We start from the raw sequence: 15,298 nt of genomic DNA, 5'->3' as shown, positions 1-15,298 counted from the left end.
GCAGCCAACTGTAGCTCTTTATCCCTTGCGGCTTGAGCCTCGGCTTCCGCCTTAGCCGCTTCAGCAGCTTCCTTATCCGCGAGAACTTTTGCGCTTTCAAGTCTCAGAGCTGCAGCTGCGGTAACGTGCGGTAAAAGTTCCGTTTCCAGGAGTGTGAGTAGGGGGTCGGGTTCCCCACCTAGCAATGGTTGCACTCGGACCGCAATTGCGGGTGCATCGGCCCCGAAAGTCGAGGCCAAACGTTGAGCCAAGGTGGCTATCGTGGTATCCTTTGTACAATCCGCAAAGAGGAGAGCCGTCTGGATAGTGACCCTCTTGGCTTCAGCTTGACAGCTAGCTGCATCGGGTATCAAAGATATACCTGCCGGTGCGGCTCCCACCATGGTACCTTTCCCCAAGGCGACAGGACGCATTAGAGCCGTGGATGAGAGAGTCTCACGGGCAATAAGCTTATCCAATAAATCGGTTAGTATTTGTAAGTCCTCAGTTGCCAGCCGGGCATCATCCAGCAACTGATCAAAGTCCTGGAGGTCTAAACGAGCATTAGTATCCTCCGACGTTAACATCCAGAGAACCCTCACCAGAGATTGCCACTGTGTCTGGACCAGTCCACTCAAGCGGCAAACATCTGAATTAGTCCTAAAGAGTTCAGCTACTATGTCCTGTAGAAGGGTAGGATCCTCAGATGAGGTCTCCAGGGTTCCAAGAAGTAGTAGTCACGGTTCACTCGGAGAGCGCCCTCCTAGCTCCCATCCGAGTGGCAAGCGAACCCTCCGGGGCTCCAGCCTGACTAGAGTATCGATGAAGAAGAGTATGAGATAGCTGTCATAATGTGAGCTCTTGACCCATCGAACCAGAAATCACCACAGAGACAATCAGATTCCAAGCAGATGGCTTTACTGGTCAAATAGGCAATACAGTGCATTGGGGATAAGATGACAGCTATGAGTTGTCTTGCCCGTTATTTGGAAATATAAGGCAGAGAAACGGCGGGAGATTACAAAGCATAAACAGAGCATTATTTCCCAGGAGTGGCGTTCCCAGGCTTTGGTATGTGAAGCCGTCCTTGAAGTCTGGACGGTTCAGCAAAGAAACGAAAGGAAACATCTACACCGAGATAACAGCCTGACATTGGGTGGGGTAGTGCTGTGGATTGCCTTTTCTTTCGATGGGGTCAGGTGGATGCCGGCAGCATCAATGAGGTAGCCCAGGAACTCCACCTGCGGCAAGCCCAGCTGGCACTTGTCGCGTTTGACGGTGAGCCCCGCGGTCCTGAAGCGGCCGAGCACCAGGCGGACGCGGTCTAAGAGTTCCCCCTTGGAGGCAGTGGCAGTCAGGACTTCATCGAAATACGGGACGACACCAGGCAGGCCTTTCAGGAGGTCCTCCATGATGTCTTGGAATATCCCCGGGGCAGTGCTGACTCTGAACTGCAGGTGGATCACCTGGAAAGTGCCCCGGTGTGTGACGATGGTCTGCGCCTCTGCAGAATACTCGTCAACCGGCAGCTGCTGGTACGCCTGGGCCAGGTCAAGTTTGGCGAAGACCCGGCCCCCAGCAGGGATGCCAGAAGGTGGCTGATGACAGGCACGGGATACATGTGACTCTGAAGAGCCCGATTCAGGGTGCACTTGTAGTCCACGCAGATGTGGACAACCCCGTTCGGCTTCAATGGAGTTACAATCGGAGTCTCCCACCTCGCGTTGGGCACCGGAACCAGGACGCCCTGGGCGATGAGCCGATCAAGCTCCGAGTCGATCCAGTCCTTGAGTGCGAAGGGGATGCGGCGGGCTTCAGGCAGATGGGGGCAGCGGCAGGGTCGATGAGGAGGCGGACAGGTGGCCCCTTGTAGCAACCCAAAGGGGCCACACCAAACATCCTCGAACTCGGACCAGACAGATTCGAGCGACACCTGACTGAGGTGGTGGAGGCCCATGATATTCAGTCCAAGGGCTTTGAACCACTCAAACCCCAATAGGCTGGCATGACGGCCCTTGACCACAACGAAGCGCAGGCGGCTGGTGAGGGACCCGTATCGCACGGACACGTGAGCAACATCCAAAACCCAAACACGGTGGTGTTGGAAATCCATGATGATGAGACTGGAGGGCTCCAGCTCGGGCAGCGGGGCGCGCTTGGCAAGGTCCTGGAAAGTGTCCTCGGAAATGATGGAGAGGGCAGACCTGGAATCCACTTCCATCACGCATGAGGTCCCCTCGATGTAAACGGTGGTAGAGAGCTTGTCGACGCATAACTCTCCCACTCGCAGGGGCAGGAGATGTCTAAGGCTTCTACGGAGCCGATGGTGGCCATCATGCGGCGTGTGTCGTCTCTCCCGAGAATCCAGCGAATCAGCAATCAGGCCGGCTGCCTGGACACAGCAAGGTCTCGAAGCGAGGCAGAAGCTGCAGGTCAGCTGGCATGTGATTCAGCGTTGCGGACCGGGCTGCCTACCAGTCACTGTGAACGGCGGAACAAGAGTGAGTCAGCAGGTCAGTCGGGCCGCTCCCCAGTCTTCGTCGCCACTGTTAAGTCCGCGTGGGAAGGATTCACGAGCTCAGAGACGGAGTTCAACAACACAGCTTTATTTGATTTCAGCACAGAACTAACTTACACACTGAACGTGCCCTGCTTATATGCCCCCCTGGTCGCCTGCGGCCACTCCCCCCCAATCCATGATAGGGGGGGAATACCCTCTCGGTTGTCAGGTTCTCCAGCCAACTTGGGCAATTCCCAAAAAGCCACTCGCTCAGACGGTCAAGTCAGAAGCAGGTAAACTTTATTGTAGAAGCAACAGGCAAAGCTAAAGTAACTTGCAGCTTCAAAGCTGCTAATGAGGAGCCAGGCTACTAGGCATAACATAAAAGCATGATTACATCACAGGTGCAGTTTCAAACGGCCTGGGAAATGACTTGATAACGGTGCTTGGCAGCAAGGAGCCTAAACACAGCGCTGCTCATTAGCCACTCAAGGCCAAGGCAAGGGAGGGGGGAATGGACAGGGAGTGGGAAAAACAGAGCAAATGAACATCAAAGTAAACATGCGAACACTGGCCTAACTCATGTCAGGAGCCTGACCGCTTATACGGGTCAGCCCAAGCATGGCTAGGCAAGGACTCAGAAGACATTCAGTGAAGAACAAAAAGGCAATTGAAAGGCAACCTCTGACATTCTGCCCCCCTTAAGACCCCCCTCCTCCATCCGAGCTCAGTTGGGGCTTCAGAGGGTAGGCACTGTGAAATTCATGAACCAGCCGAGGAGCCGCAACATGTGGAGCGGCCACCCACTCCTCATGGGCCAGTCCCAGATGTTTCCACCGAACCAGATAAAACAGCTTTCCCCTTTTCAGTTTGGAGTCCAAAATTTTAGATACTTCCAGATGTACCTCCCCCCCACCACGGTAGGCTCTTCGGGCTCAGGCTCAGGCTCTGGGTGGAAGTGGGGGGCTGCTGTATAGGGTTTGAGAAGACTGATATGAAACACTGGGTGTACCCCCCTGAGTGCTTTAGGAAGCGCTAATTCCACTGTGACATCGTTGATCACCCTAGTAATGGGATAGGAACTTACATACTTCTCACTGAGTTTCTTACTAGGACGTAAAGACCGTAGATTTTTTGTGGACAGATACACTTGATCCCCCACCTTTAGATCCCACCCTGGTGAACGATGTTTATCCGCTTGCTCCTTGTATTTGTTTTTTGCTCATTCCAAATTTTTCTGGAGCCAAGGCCAGGTGGTTTGTACTATGTGCACCCAATCTTTGATTTCCCCTATACCCTCCACCTCTGGGGTAAGGGCTGTGTTCCCAAAAGGCCCAAATTCTCTGCCATGTACCACCCAAAAAGGGCTAAACCCCGTAGACGAATGGGGAGCATTATTGTACGCATATTCAGCAAAGGGCAATAACTCAACCCAATTGTCTTGATGGTAATTTACATAACACCATAAATAACATTCAATTACAGCATTGACTCTTTCTGTTTGTCCATCCGTTTGAGGGTGGTAAGCTGAAGACAAATCTTGTTCCACCCCCATCAATTTCAGGAAGGCTCTCCAAAACTGTGCTACAAATTGTGGCCCCCTGTCAGAAATTACATTGCATGGCAACCCGTGATATTTCATCACGTGTGTAACAAACATACGTGCCAACTTTTGGGCAGAAGGTAAACCTGAACAGGGAACAAAATGTACTTGTTTGGAAAATAAGTCAGTCACCACCCACAATACTGTTTTCCCCAGACTGGGAGGAAGGTCTGTAACAAAGTCCATGGCAATGACTTCCCAAGGAACAGACGGAACTTCTAAAGGTTTGAGGAGTCCAGGGGGCTTCCCCATGAGTTTTTTCGAGGTTGCGCAGGTGGGACAACTGCGCACAAACAGATCCACATCTGCCCTCATTCCCGGCCACCAAAACTGATGCCGCAGCAAATGCAAAGATTTGACGAACCCAAAATGTCCGGCTGTTTTAGCCCCATGAAACATCTCCAAAACCTCCCTCCTAACAGTTTCAGGCACATAGAACTGTTTTCCATGAAACCACAGGTCTCCTTGGCGGGTGAGGGCTTGGGGGAGGATTTGGCTTCCTTCTTCCTGAATCGTGGCTTCACTCAGTTTTACCCGGAAAGCCTCCGGGAGTCCCCTAGCCATGGCGGAATCCTCCGCCCGGCTTTGAGCCCAGGTGGTCACGGCCAAACCCGAAACCTCCCCCCGCTGCTCTGGGGTGAAGAGGGAATCAACAGGACGATCTATTTGACCATGGTTCTGGGGAAGCCGGGACAACGCGTCAGCCAAAGAATTGTCTTTTCCTGGCACATGTTTTAATACGAACCGAAACTTGGCAAAGAATTGCGCCTGACGAGCTTGTTTTGCGGACAACTTTCTGGAGCCCTTAAGCGCCTCCAGATTTTTGTGGTCGGTCCAGACCTCAAGGGGCACCTCAACCTGCTCCAGAAAATGCCTCCAAATTGTGAGAGCATGTTTCACAGTGGCCGCCTCCTTTTCCCATATAACCCAGTTAATTTCGGTTTGTGAAAACTTCTTTGAAAAGTAAGCACATGGCTTCAAATGTCCATTCTCATCTTTTTGTAAAAGCCCCCCCCCCCACCATAGCAACCTCGGAAGTGTCCACCTGCACAATAAATGGTCTTTCACAATCTGGATGCTGGTTCTGACGTGAACAGTAGTACTGGTTCTGACGTGAACAACTGTTTGAGCATATCAAACGCCTGTTGGCATTCAGAAGACCATTGAAGCCGAGTGGACGGCAAAGCGGCTTCGGGTCCCTTCCCTTTCGTTTGTAGTAGGGAAGTGAGAGGCAAAGCAACTTGGGCAAAATCAGGAATGAAATTTTGATAAAAATTAGCAAAACCGAGAAATTGCTGTAACTGTTTGCAAGTAGTGGGAGCTTCCCACTCTACCACGGCTCGAACCTTTTTGGGATCCATCTCAAGCCCCTGTTGTAACACAATATAACCCAAGAAAATTATAGATGGCTGATGGAAGTCGCACTTGGACACATTCACATACAGTTTATGAGCACGCAACCGTTTCAAATCTTCTTTGACCAGGGCCACGTTAGTCCATAGTTTTCGTGTAAATTAAATTGTCATCTAAATAAACAATCACTCCTCGCAGTAGCAAGTCATGTAACACCTCATTAATCATTTGCATGAACACACTAGGAGCCCCCATTAATCCGAACGGCATTACTAAGTACTCAAACATCCCAAAACAACTAGAGAAGGCTGTTTTATGTTCGTCCCCTTCCCTAATCCTGATACAATGGTAAGCTTCCACCAAGTCCAGCTTAGTAAAAATCCGGCCTTCTTTCAATTGAGCGAGCAGGTCTGGAATGAGAGGAAGGGGATAAGCATTAGACTGTGTGACCGCATTGAGTCTGCGAAAATCAATAGAGTCGTAAATCACCAGTCTTTTTCTTTACAAAGAAGGCAGGCGCTGAATAAGGCACTTTGGAAGGACGGATGAGCCCCCTTGCCAAATTAGTATCCAAATACTCCCGTAATACTGCCTTTTCTTTAGGACTCATAGGGTAGATTTTCCCTTTTGACAGGTTGCCATCCCCCACCACTTCAATTGCGCAGTCAGTGTCAGTGATGGGGGGGCAACTCATCACATTCACAAACATCGAACACATCGGCAAACTGCATATTCTTTAGGGAGCTGAGGCGGTGGAGTTTTTACCGATGGCTGATCCAGCAATGCAGCCGCTTGCTCTCTGAAGACGAGTTCCCGTCTATGGCGGTCACACTGAGCTTGTGAGAACGTTAGCGTGCGTTCCTTCCAGTCTATAACGGGACTGTGCCACTGCAACCAGTTCATTCCCAAGACAATAGGGGCCTGTATGGGAGCTATGGTGAAGTGGAGCTGTTCCCAATGCTCTCCCACTCCTAAGGTGACCCGGGCCGTCCTATGAGTGACCGGTCCACCCCTAAAGTCACTCCCGTCCATCTGGGAAAACCTAACAGGCTCAGGTAACTCGACCCGTCTCACCTTTAAGGCACGGGCAGTCTCCTCATTCATTAAAGTCAGAGCACAGCCCGAATCAACCAGGGCTGCGACTCGCAACACTGGTCCCCCTTTGGGTAACTCGAGGGCGACCTCAACGTACACATTGTCCTCCTGTTCGCTTACCATAACTGGAGCTCCCTGCTCACGGTCCGGGGCGGTCTGCCGAGGAGCTCCCTTCACAGCAGACCGGCGGCGTTTTTTGCCAGCCGGCCCCACTCCTCCCCATCACTGGAGGAGGGGGAATCAGAATTTGTAATCCGCGGCTCCAATGAGCCGGATGCTGGATTTATAATCCGCGTCCCCGATGGGCCGGTAGCTTTCGGCTGGTCCTGATCGGGTTGTGCTTGAAGTGCCGAGGGTGTACTCTGTTTCCCAGGCAAGCCGCTCCGGCGGCGGGGCTGTTCCTCGGTGCGCGGTTACGGTGGGCCACCATAAAATCATCCAAGCTTCCCAAAACTCGAGAGCGCAGTTCATATTTTTGCACCATCCACGCCGCTGCCTCTCCTTGAAGCAGCGAAGCAACATATTGAACCCGACTCTCGTCCGAGGGGAAGGTCACTCCCTGTTCACGCATGAACACATCCACTTGGATTAAAAAATACGACAGCAGGTCACTCGACCCGTCAAACATCACCTTTAAGTCCCGTCGAGGTGGGGGCGCGGGCACACCCAGGGTAGCAGTGGGGGCTGAACAGGTTGGCCCACTGGCTGACCTACTGGGGCTGCTACAGGCTGCTGGGGCGGCTGCCGCCGCAGCTCACCCAACTCGCGCCACATCTCTTCCATCAAGGTTTGCATGGTATTCATCCTTTCTGCCATCTCCTCCTTCTCAAAGTGAAGCTGACAGCGTTCTTCTTCCAACTCATGCTGCAAGACCGCTTCCCTTTGGGCCGGATTGTCCTCGAACCGCGTGCCCGTAAACCCTTGTCGCCGGGGGCAGGTGTCCATGCCTGACGTCCAGCCCCATGAAGAATCCAACCAGGAGCTGAAGTGGGGGGGGGGGCCTAGGGCTGCACGCCCAAGCCAGAGCCACTCGGTTTTCCCCCCAGTGGCTTGGTCGGCTTGGAGTTAGGATCGGGCTCACCCGGCATCGCGCCATCCGGGGCCTTGTCTGTCTTGTCCTCCTCCTTGCCATCTCCATTCCCTGCCAAAGCCACCAACACCTCTGACATCGGTGACCAATGGGACATGCTGGCTTAGGGCCAATAGGATCTGTTTGCTTAGCTAATAGGGCGAGCAGGGTTTAGGATCCTTCGTGCGGAACACAAGCTCCTAAGTCTCCCCTTGCTTACTACCCTACTAAATACATACACAACACATGCCTTGACAGTGCATGCCTGGTAGTTGTACAAATTCTGTAGGAAGTTACATTGGAGTTGGCAATTCTCCCTCAAAATAAATATACATAGCTTAAGCCCTAGAAATTATAGATGACCAAGAGTTAGTTTGATGCAGCTCCAATATATTGTTATGCATCATCTTATTCACATTTCACTGAAGGTTATGGAAAGACTAACATTTTTTTGTTCTTGAACACAAACCTCAGATGCCCACTTTTAACATGCTGTCAATCTGTTGACCTCTGCTTCTGCTCTTCATAATGCATAACATTCATAAAATAGACACCCTACTTGCACTTGTGCAACAACTAATCTCACTGACCTAAGGAAATTTAGGCAATTCACAAGAAAATCCTGTCCTGAGGCAGGAACATGAACTTTAAATTCTAGAGAATATGTGCTTATTAGCTGGTTGTTGGACCTTCCCAGCATAATCCTGAATGACCTTAAAATGGCAGATTTCCTTTGGCTTTACAAGAAGGATGATAGCATATAAGTGCACTGGGAAATACAGCAAGTTTTATGTCTAGTTGTCTTAATATGAAATAATTATGCCTTAATGTTTAGTCTCAACCACATGATGAATAATTAAATTCTAACATTTCTGTGATGTTTTAATAAAAATTTATTAAAAATGAATTCTTCAAATCTTATATTACATTAAAACACAAAATGATATAAATAACAATTTAAATACAAAATGGCTAGCATTTTAAAGCACAATAACAAAATGTTTTTATCATGATTTTTTTACAACCCCCCTTCCCAGTTGTCAAATCTGAGGCTGATGGAAACATGAGATAAGAAGCTATTTAAATGAGCTAGTACCAAACTTAATGTTCTATTATTAATGTTAGATATTTGCTTAGTTTTATTCTAATAACTTTAGAAAATACTTCTTAATTTCCCTTATTACTGCAAAGAATTTAAATTAAACCTTACTGCTGCAATGCTTGGAACACAAGTCTCTAGACATTGCATTACAGTATTAGATGTCAGTCTAACTGAGTGGAAAAATTAAAAGCTCTTGTGAGATTTGGAGCTCAACAATCACTTAAATGATAGAGACATAAATATGGGACAAATGCTAATTCAAGGAGCTTAGCTTTTACTAAATGTAGGAATGTGAAAACTCTTGTTCTATTTAAAAAGTAAGGTTATGTTATTATTTCTATAGACTTAGAATGATGCAGAGCTTGTCCTTTCCCACAACATGCAATAGATATATGCCATTAAAACTGATGTCTGTTTTGCATGCATTGTGTATAAATTATATGAGTTACAGTGACACAAAGGTGCCATAAAACAAACAAGCAAACAGAAGTTGCAACGTTGCCAAAGAAAGAACAAAACATTAATTTATGCCAAATGCAGCCCATCCCATTTATTTGAAAACATTGCTAAAGCTTTCACAGCCGTATAGCAAAAATACATTGCTATATACCCAGATGTGTATATGAGCAGATTCCAATGCTATTGTCAGCGTAGGAAGAAAGTATGTAGCATCTGTGTCTTCCAAGCAAACAAGTTCCATGAATATGAGACATAAATATTGCCAAGTGTCATCTGCAAATCAATAGATATCCTAGTCATTACTGTAAATGCAATAAAGAGCCTAGTTCAGTAGCAGAATGGACCAGCATAAAGCAGCTTATATGTTTATTTGTGCAGTTTAAATAGCAGCTTAAATAATTGTTTCATATATAGCATGATTTGCCTTTTAAAAGGAAATTGTTGGGTTACTACAGACCCCTAAGTCTAATCTTCCTCCAATGGTGCCAAAAGGCATCTGTCTCATCCTTATTTTGGCCCCACATAGTGTTGCCAAATGCCTGTAGAAAAAAAAAGTCCTGTCTCTTTAAGAGAGGTTTAATGGGATTTTATTTACCAGGTGATGTTATTCACCATGCCATGAAAAACTTCGACTGCCTATTTTTACATACTGAGTCTGTGTAAAGGAGACATTTCTCCAGGCCTATTGGTAACCCTTGTCACAAGGGGTATCTTCACTGCTGATTGCTGCTATTATGTTACTACTAAAATATCACTAAATTTTATGGACACACAGTTCTGATTTAAAAAATATAGTTTCTGATGTGGGTTCACACTCAAGACAAAACTAACAGATGTATTACCATTAAAATCAACATCTATTTTTCATATAAATGATGTTAAAATGGAACATTTTACATAGATGGTACAGAAATATAGAAATAGGCATAGGTCGTTTATGCATGGTGACTTTAACCTCCTTTATTCCCCGTTTCAGCCAGGATCAAAGTAACCCGTGTTGGGGGAAACTGTCTGCATTGGCTGGAATGATCAGGGACAAAACTGTGTGCTAATGGAGGCATGAATACAGAAAAGAAGTCTCCCAAAGTCTCCCAAGTTCAAATGCTGCTCTGTAATTGGCTGACTTCACAGTACTCACCCTGAGAGAAGATCTCCTTCCCCCCAGACCCAACTGCCGCATTAAAAAAAAGCATTTTAGGAACAAAACACAAAAAACGGAGCAACCTGAAGGAAGGGGGGGGGGAGAAATCCAAGACTAAAGGCTTTAAAAAGCCTTTCTTTTGCTCTGAAGAAGCAGGAAGCAGGAAGCACTTGAATCCCTGCCTCTTTACACACTCTTCAGTTGGCAATAGTGACCACAGTGGCATCCAATTTAATTTATAAGTATGTGGGAAAGTGCCTGGGAAATCTCACACAATTACCTTTGTCTTTAAAAGAGGAAACTCCTCTAAAATGAGAAACCTGGTAAAGAGGAAGTTGAAAAGAACAGTTAGGAGGGTTAAACCTCTGGAAAAGGCTTGGGGGTTACTTAGTCCACATTACTAGAGGCTCAGCTAGACTGTATACTGCAGGTCAGGTAAGGTGGTAGTAAGTCCAAGAGGTCACCACCATGGTTAAAGGGTAAGGTGAAGGAAGCAATTAGAAAAAAAGGCTTTCTTCAGAGACTGAAAGGATTGCCCAAACGAGGCAAACAAAAGCAAACAAAAACTTGCACAAAGGAAATGCAAGCAAACAATCAGAGATGCAAAAAAGATTTTGAGGGACATATCACTAAATACATCAAGACCAACAATAAGAAATTCTTTAAGTTCATTAGGAGTAGGAAACCAGCTAGGGTAGCAGTGGGACCATTGGAGGACAATGGGAGTAAAGAAACAATAAGGGAGGATAAAGCGATTGCTGAGAAACTAAATGAATTCTTCTCATCACTGTTGAAGATAACGGCAGATTCCTTCACCTGAACAGAGGTTTTGGGGAGGGGAGAATGAGGAACTGGGGCAAATAGTGGTAACCAGGCAGGAAGTCCTAGAACGTGTTGACTAAGTGCAAACTAACAAGTCACAGGGACCAGACGGTATTCATCCTAGAGTTATTCAGAAACTCAAATGGGAAATTGCTGAACTCCTAACAATGATATGTAACATGTCCTTAAATCAGCCTCTGTACCAGAGGCTTGGAGGATTGGAGAATGGCCAATGTAACACCCATTTATAAAAAGGTTCTGGGGGGACCCAGAAAATTACAGGCCAGTTAGCTTAACGTCTGTTCCAGGTAAATTAATGGAAAGCATTATTAAAGATAGAGTTGTTACGCATATAGGCGAGCAAGTCCTGCTGAGCAAAACCCAACAACGTTTCTGAAAAGGTAGGTCCTGTCTCATTAACCTATTAGAGATTTTTGAAAGTGTCAATAAGCATGTGAACAGGAATGAGCCTCTGGACGTTGTGTATTTGGATTTCCAAAAGGCTTTTGACAAAGTCCCTCGCCAAAACTGCTAAGCAACCTTCATAGTCATGGGATAAGAGGACAAGTCCTCTTTTGATTGAGAGCTGGTTGAAAAATAGGAAGCAGAGAGTAGGAATCAATGGTCAGTTCTTACAATGGAGGGAAGTGAGCAGTGGAGTCCCTCTGGGATCTGTGTTGGGACTGGTGCTTTTCAACCTGTCCTTCAGTGACCTGGAGTTGGGGGTGAACAGCAAGGCGGCCAAGTTTGCAGATGACACCAAATTATTTAGGGTGGTTAAAACAAAATCAGAGTGTGAAGAGCTCCAAAAGGATCTCTACAAACTGGAAGAATGGGCATTAAAATGGCAAATGAGATTCAATGTGAGCAAGTGTAAAGTGATGCATATTGGGGCAAAAAATCCCAACCTCACATATATACTGATGGGATCTGTGCTGGCAGTGACAAACCAAGAAAAGGATCTTGGGGTGGTAGTGGATAGCTCAATGAAGATGTCAACCCAGGGTGCAGCTGCTGTGAAAAAGGCAAAACAGCTGATATCATATTGCCCTTGTACAAATCTATGGTGAGACCCCACTTGGAATACTGTGTACAGTTCTGGTCACCACACCTAAGAAAGGATATTGCAGAGCTTGAGAAGTTGCAGAAAAGAGCAACCAAAATGATCAGGGGACTAGAGCAACTGCCCTATGAGGAGCGGTTAAAATGCTTAGGGTAGTTTAGCTTGGAAAGAAGGCACTTCATATGATAGAGGTCTGTAAAGTTATGCATCATATGAAGAGAGTGGACAGGGAGAAGCTTTTCTCCCTCATAATACTAGAATGCGGGGTCATCTGCTGAAACTGGAGACTGACAGATTCAAAACAGATAAAAGGAAGTATTTCTTCACACAATGCATAGTTAAATTGTGGAACTCCCTGCCCCAAGATGTGGTGATGGCTGCCAACTTGGAAGGCATTAAGAGGGGTGTGGACAAGTTCATGGAGGAGAGGGCTATTCATGGCTGCTAGTAAAAATGGACACTGGTCACAATCCATTCCTGTTCTCTCCAGGATCAGATGAGCATGCCTATTATATTAGGAGCTTTGGAACACAGGCAGGACAATGCTGCTGCCGTTGTCTTCTTTGTTGGCTTCCTAGAGGCACCTGGTTGGCCACTGTGTGAAAAGACTGCCAGACTTGATGGACCTTGGTGTGATCCAGCATGGCCTTTCTTATGTTCTTATGTTACATTACTGATTTGTATAATCTATTTCACTCAGTTCCTGAACCTTAAGATTAATAAATGAATTTTCACCTCTATCAAAATGCCTAATAAATTAGAACAAGTCAGTAATTATACCTATCACCTTTAAGAAGATAAATGTTGTTGTGCAGGGTGGATTTTTGGAGGTGAATTTTACATTTTGTTAAGTCTTTATAATCATAACTTCCAACCTCACTAAAATAATCACTGTGAATGGGAATTCTCTGCTAGAGAAAATTAAGTCAGGTTTACTCAAGATGGATTTCATTTGAGGCTGAATAAATACAATGAAAATGGCCACTGTACCTCATAGTCATATTCTGTGACCCCACCCCCCATAACATCCATGGTTATATATGGCTAGTATAATATCAACTTGATAATGTAGGATTTTCCCACACTTTATTTATACCATTATGTTTATGTAGTTTCAGATGACATGAATTTAATTAATCCACAGGCAGAGCATTTTTTTAAATAGCTTTCACACACTGTTGGTTTTTTTATTGTACTTATTTTCTGTTGTTGTCTGGGGGTTTCCCTGTTGCCTCTGGCCCTACCTGGAGAGACAAGAGGGATGAGGAAGAACTCAGCAGCCAGTCAGGAGGCTATCATATCCCCAGCCTTTGAGCTTGGGACAAGGAAGGTAGCCAGTGAGCCCAGCTGGGTCAGTGCCAACACTGGACTTCACCTGGGAGTGCTTTGGGTCAAACTGAAACAGCTAATTTCAACACTTAATTTCAGCTCAGGAATAGGTGAATGCACACCCCTCATAAAAACTCACATTCTGTCTAGAACAATTTTGATTCATTACCTAATGTAAGCCAAGAGATGCAATGCAGGTCTGCTGCCTCAATTTCTTTTTTCTTTTTTAAAATAAGATTCAGAATATTAAAAATTAGCACCTTAGTTAAAAAAAAGGAAGGGAAAAAAAAGAAATTTGTTCCACAGAAAAGTGGGGGGAAATGTACAAAAGTAGCTTGCTTGCTTACCTCCATCTAGTTCTTCAGCACCAAAATGATTCCGGTAGAATAGCATAATCTCAATCTTGTAGCATTTGTAAATAGTCACTAAACAAATAAGAAGCAGCAGAATAGCACCAAGTCCACCAGCAAGTTCAACTGTGTACATTAGCTCTGCAAAGAATTGTAAAACATAATCACCGCCACGTTCTGCAGTTATTTATATCAAAGTCTGGTGGGGGGGGGGAGACACCCTCTAATATTTTTCATATATAATACATTTGGTTTTCCATTATGAATGCAGGCCATGTGCTTCCATGTTTGATTTGCACGGATATATTGTAGAATCATAAACAATCAAAAATGTTATCTTTTTGTTAAACATTGGCAAAACAGGCATATGGGATACACACAGCAATTCACTTGTAAGGCTGCATTCCTGAATACATTTTTGTCAATCATGTAGGATAAAGTTAAGACATCATTTTTTCCTTTTACGAATGTAAATATGAGAAGACAAATTAGTCCATGTCTCCCAGAATCTCCTGGTTTGGTTGTGTGTTAATTTCATTGACACTATTCCCTGTTGATATGCAATTCATCTCCCCCCCCCCAGCTCTCTATAAACAGCTTTGCCTTTTTGTTTCAGATGTTGCAAATCATCCCAATTTGTCATTTCTGACATTCAAACTTGGAATGGGACCAATTTATTGTGCTACTTTGTTCCATGGGAGAATACATGATGGATTGAGATCACTCAGTTTCCAAAGATGAAAAAGGCAAGAACGAATGCAGTTGTATCTGTCAGTCAACAGAAATCTCCTTAGTGGTATTACTTAAATGATCACTTTGAGTACATTGTACTATTACAGTGCATTCCTGACTTTTGAGGACAAAAGTCCTCAGGAGGCCAAGAAGGGGCTGCGCCTGCTTTGGGGACCCCCACACTGGTATCCGGGCTACTTACGCCACCGTAAGGGGCCCCAACACCAGTGGGGAGGCCTGGATGCTGGTCTCCTGGGGCTGCTGTGGCAGTACCACCCCGGGGAAGCTGCTGGGGCCTTCCGCTGGTGTCCCACTGGCTTAAAGTCCCGTGCTGGTGTTCCAGAGGGCATCCCGGCGGGCATTCCCAAGGCATTCCAGGGTGTGGGGCTGCCTGTAGGCAGCCTCCTGTCCCCTTTCACCCCGGGTATGCTGGCGGGGAGAAGAGTGAGGCTGTGCCTGCTTTTTAGCAGGTGCAGCCTCGCTATTTTCAATGGGGCGAAAAGCCCCATTTTAAAAGAAAAAAGCCTTTAAAAGGCTTTTGTCAAGCTTTTGGTGCCTGTGGAATGGCTTAAGAGGTGCCGCAGTGGCATCTCCTCCTCGCCGTCCCTGGCCACCAAAAGCTCAGGAATGGGCTGTTAGTTTTACTATTAAGAATGTGATGAGAAATGGTAAAATGAAAGATATACCACAATCAGTGCAAT

The 15,298-nt window shown here is 46.3% G+C and overlaps 1 protein-coding gene across 3 annotated transcripts in view; it reads right to left on the bottom strand.

Annotated features, from left to right (window-relative positions):
• The window catches only part of IL1RAPL1 (interleukin 1 receptor accessory protein like 1), a 990,401-nt gene that overhangs the window by 5,752 nt on the left and 969,351 nt on the right, over window positions 1–15,298 (bottom strand). For all 3 annotated transcript variants that reach the window (XM_056861980.1, XM_056861979.1, XM_056861981.1), the window contains one exon: window positions 13,863–14,006. In XM_056861980.1, the coding sequence (XP_056717958.1) occupies window positions 13,863–14,006 (144 nt within the window). The remainder of the gene's footprint in view (window positions 1–13,862; window positions 14,007–15,298) is intronic.

This window comes from Euleptes europaea, chromosome 16 (genome assembly GCF_029931775.1).
Source record: "Euleptes europaea isolate rEulEur1 chromosome 16, rEulEur1.hap1, whole genome shotgun sequence".
NCBI classification, from domain to species: Eukaryota; Metazoa; Chordata; class Lepidosauria; order Squamata; family Sphaerodactylidae; genus Euleptes; species Euleptes europaea.
Note: the sequence above shows the minus strand (reverse complement) of the source record. Positions and strands in the feature narration are given on the sequence as shown.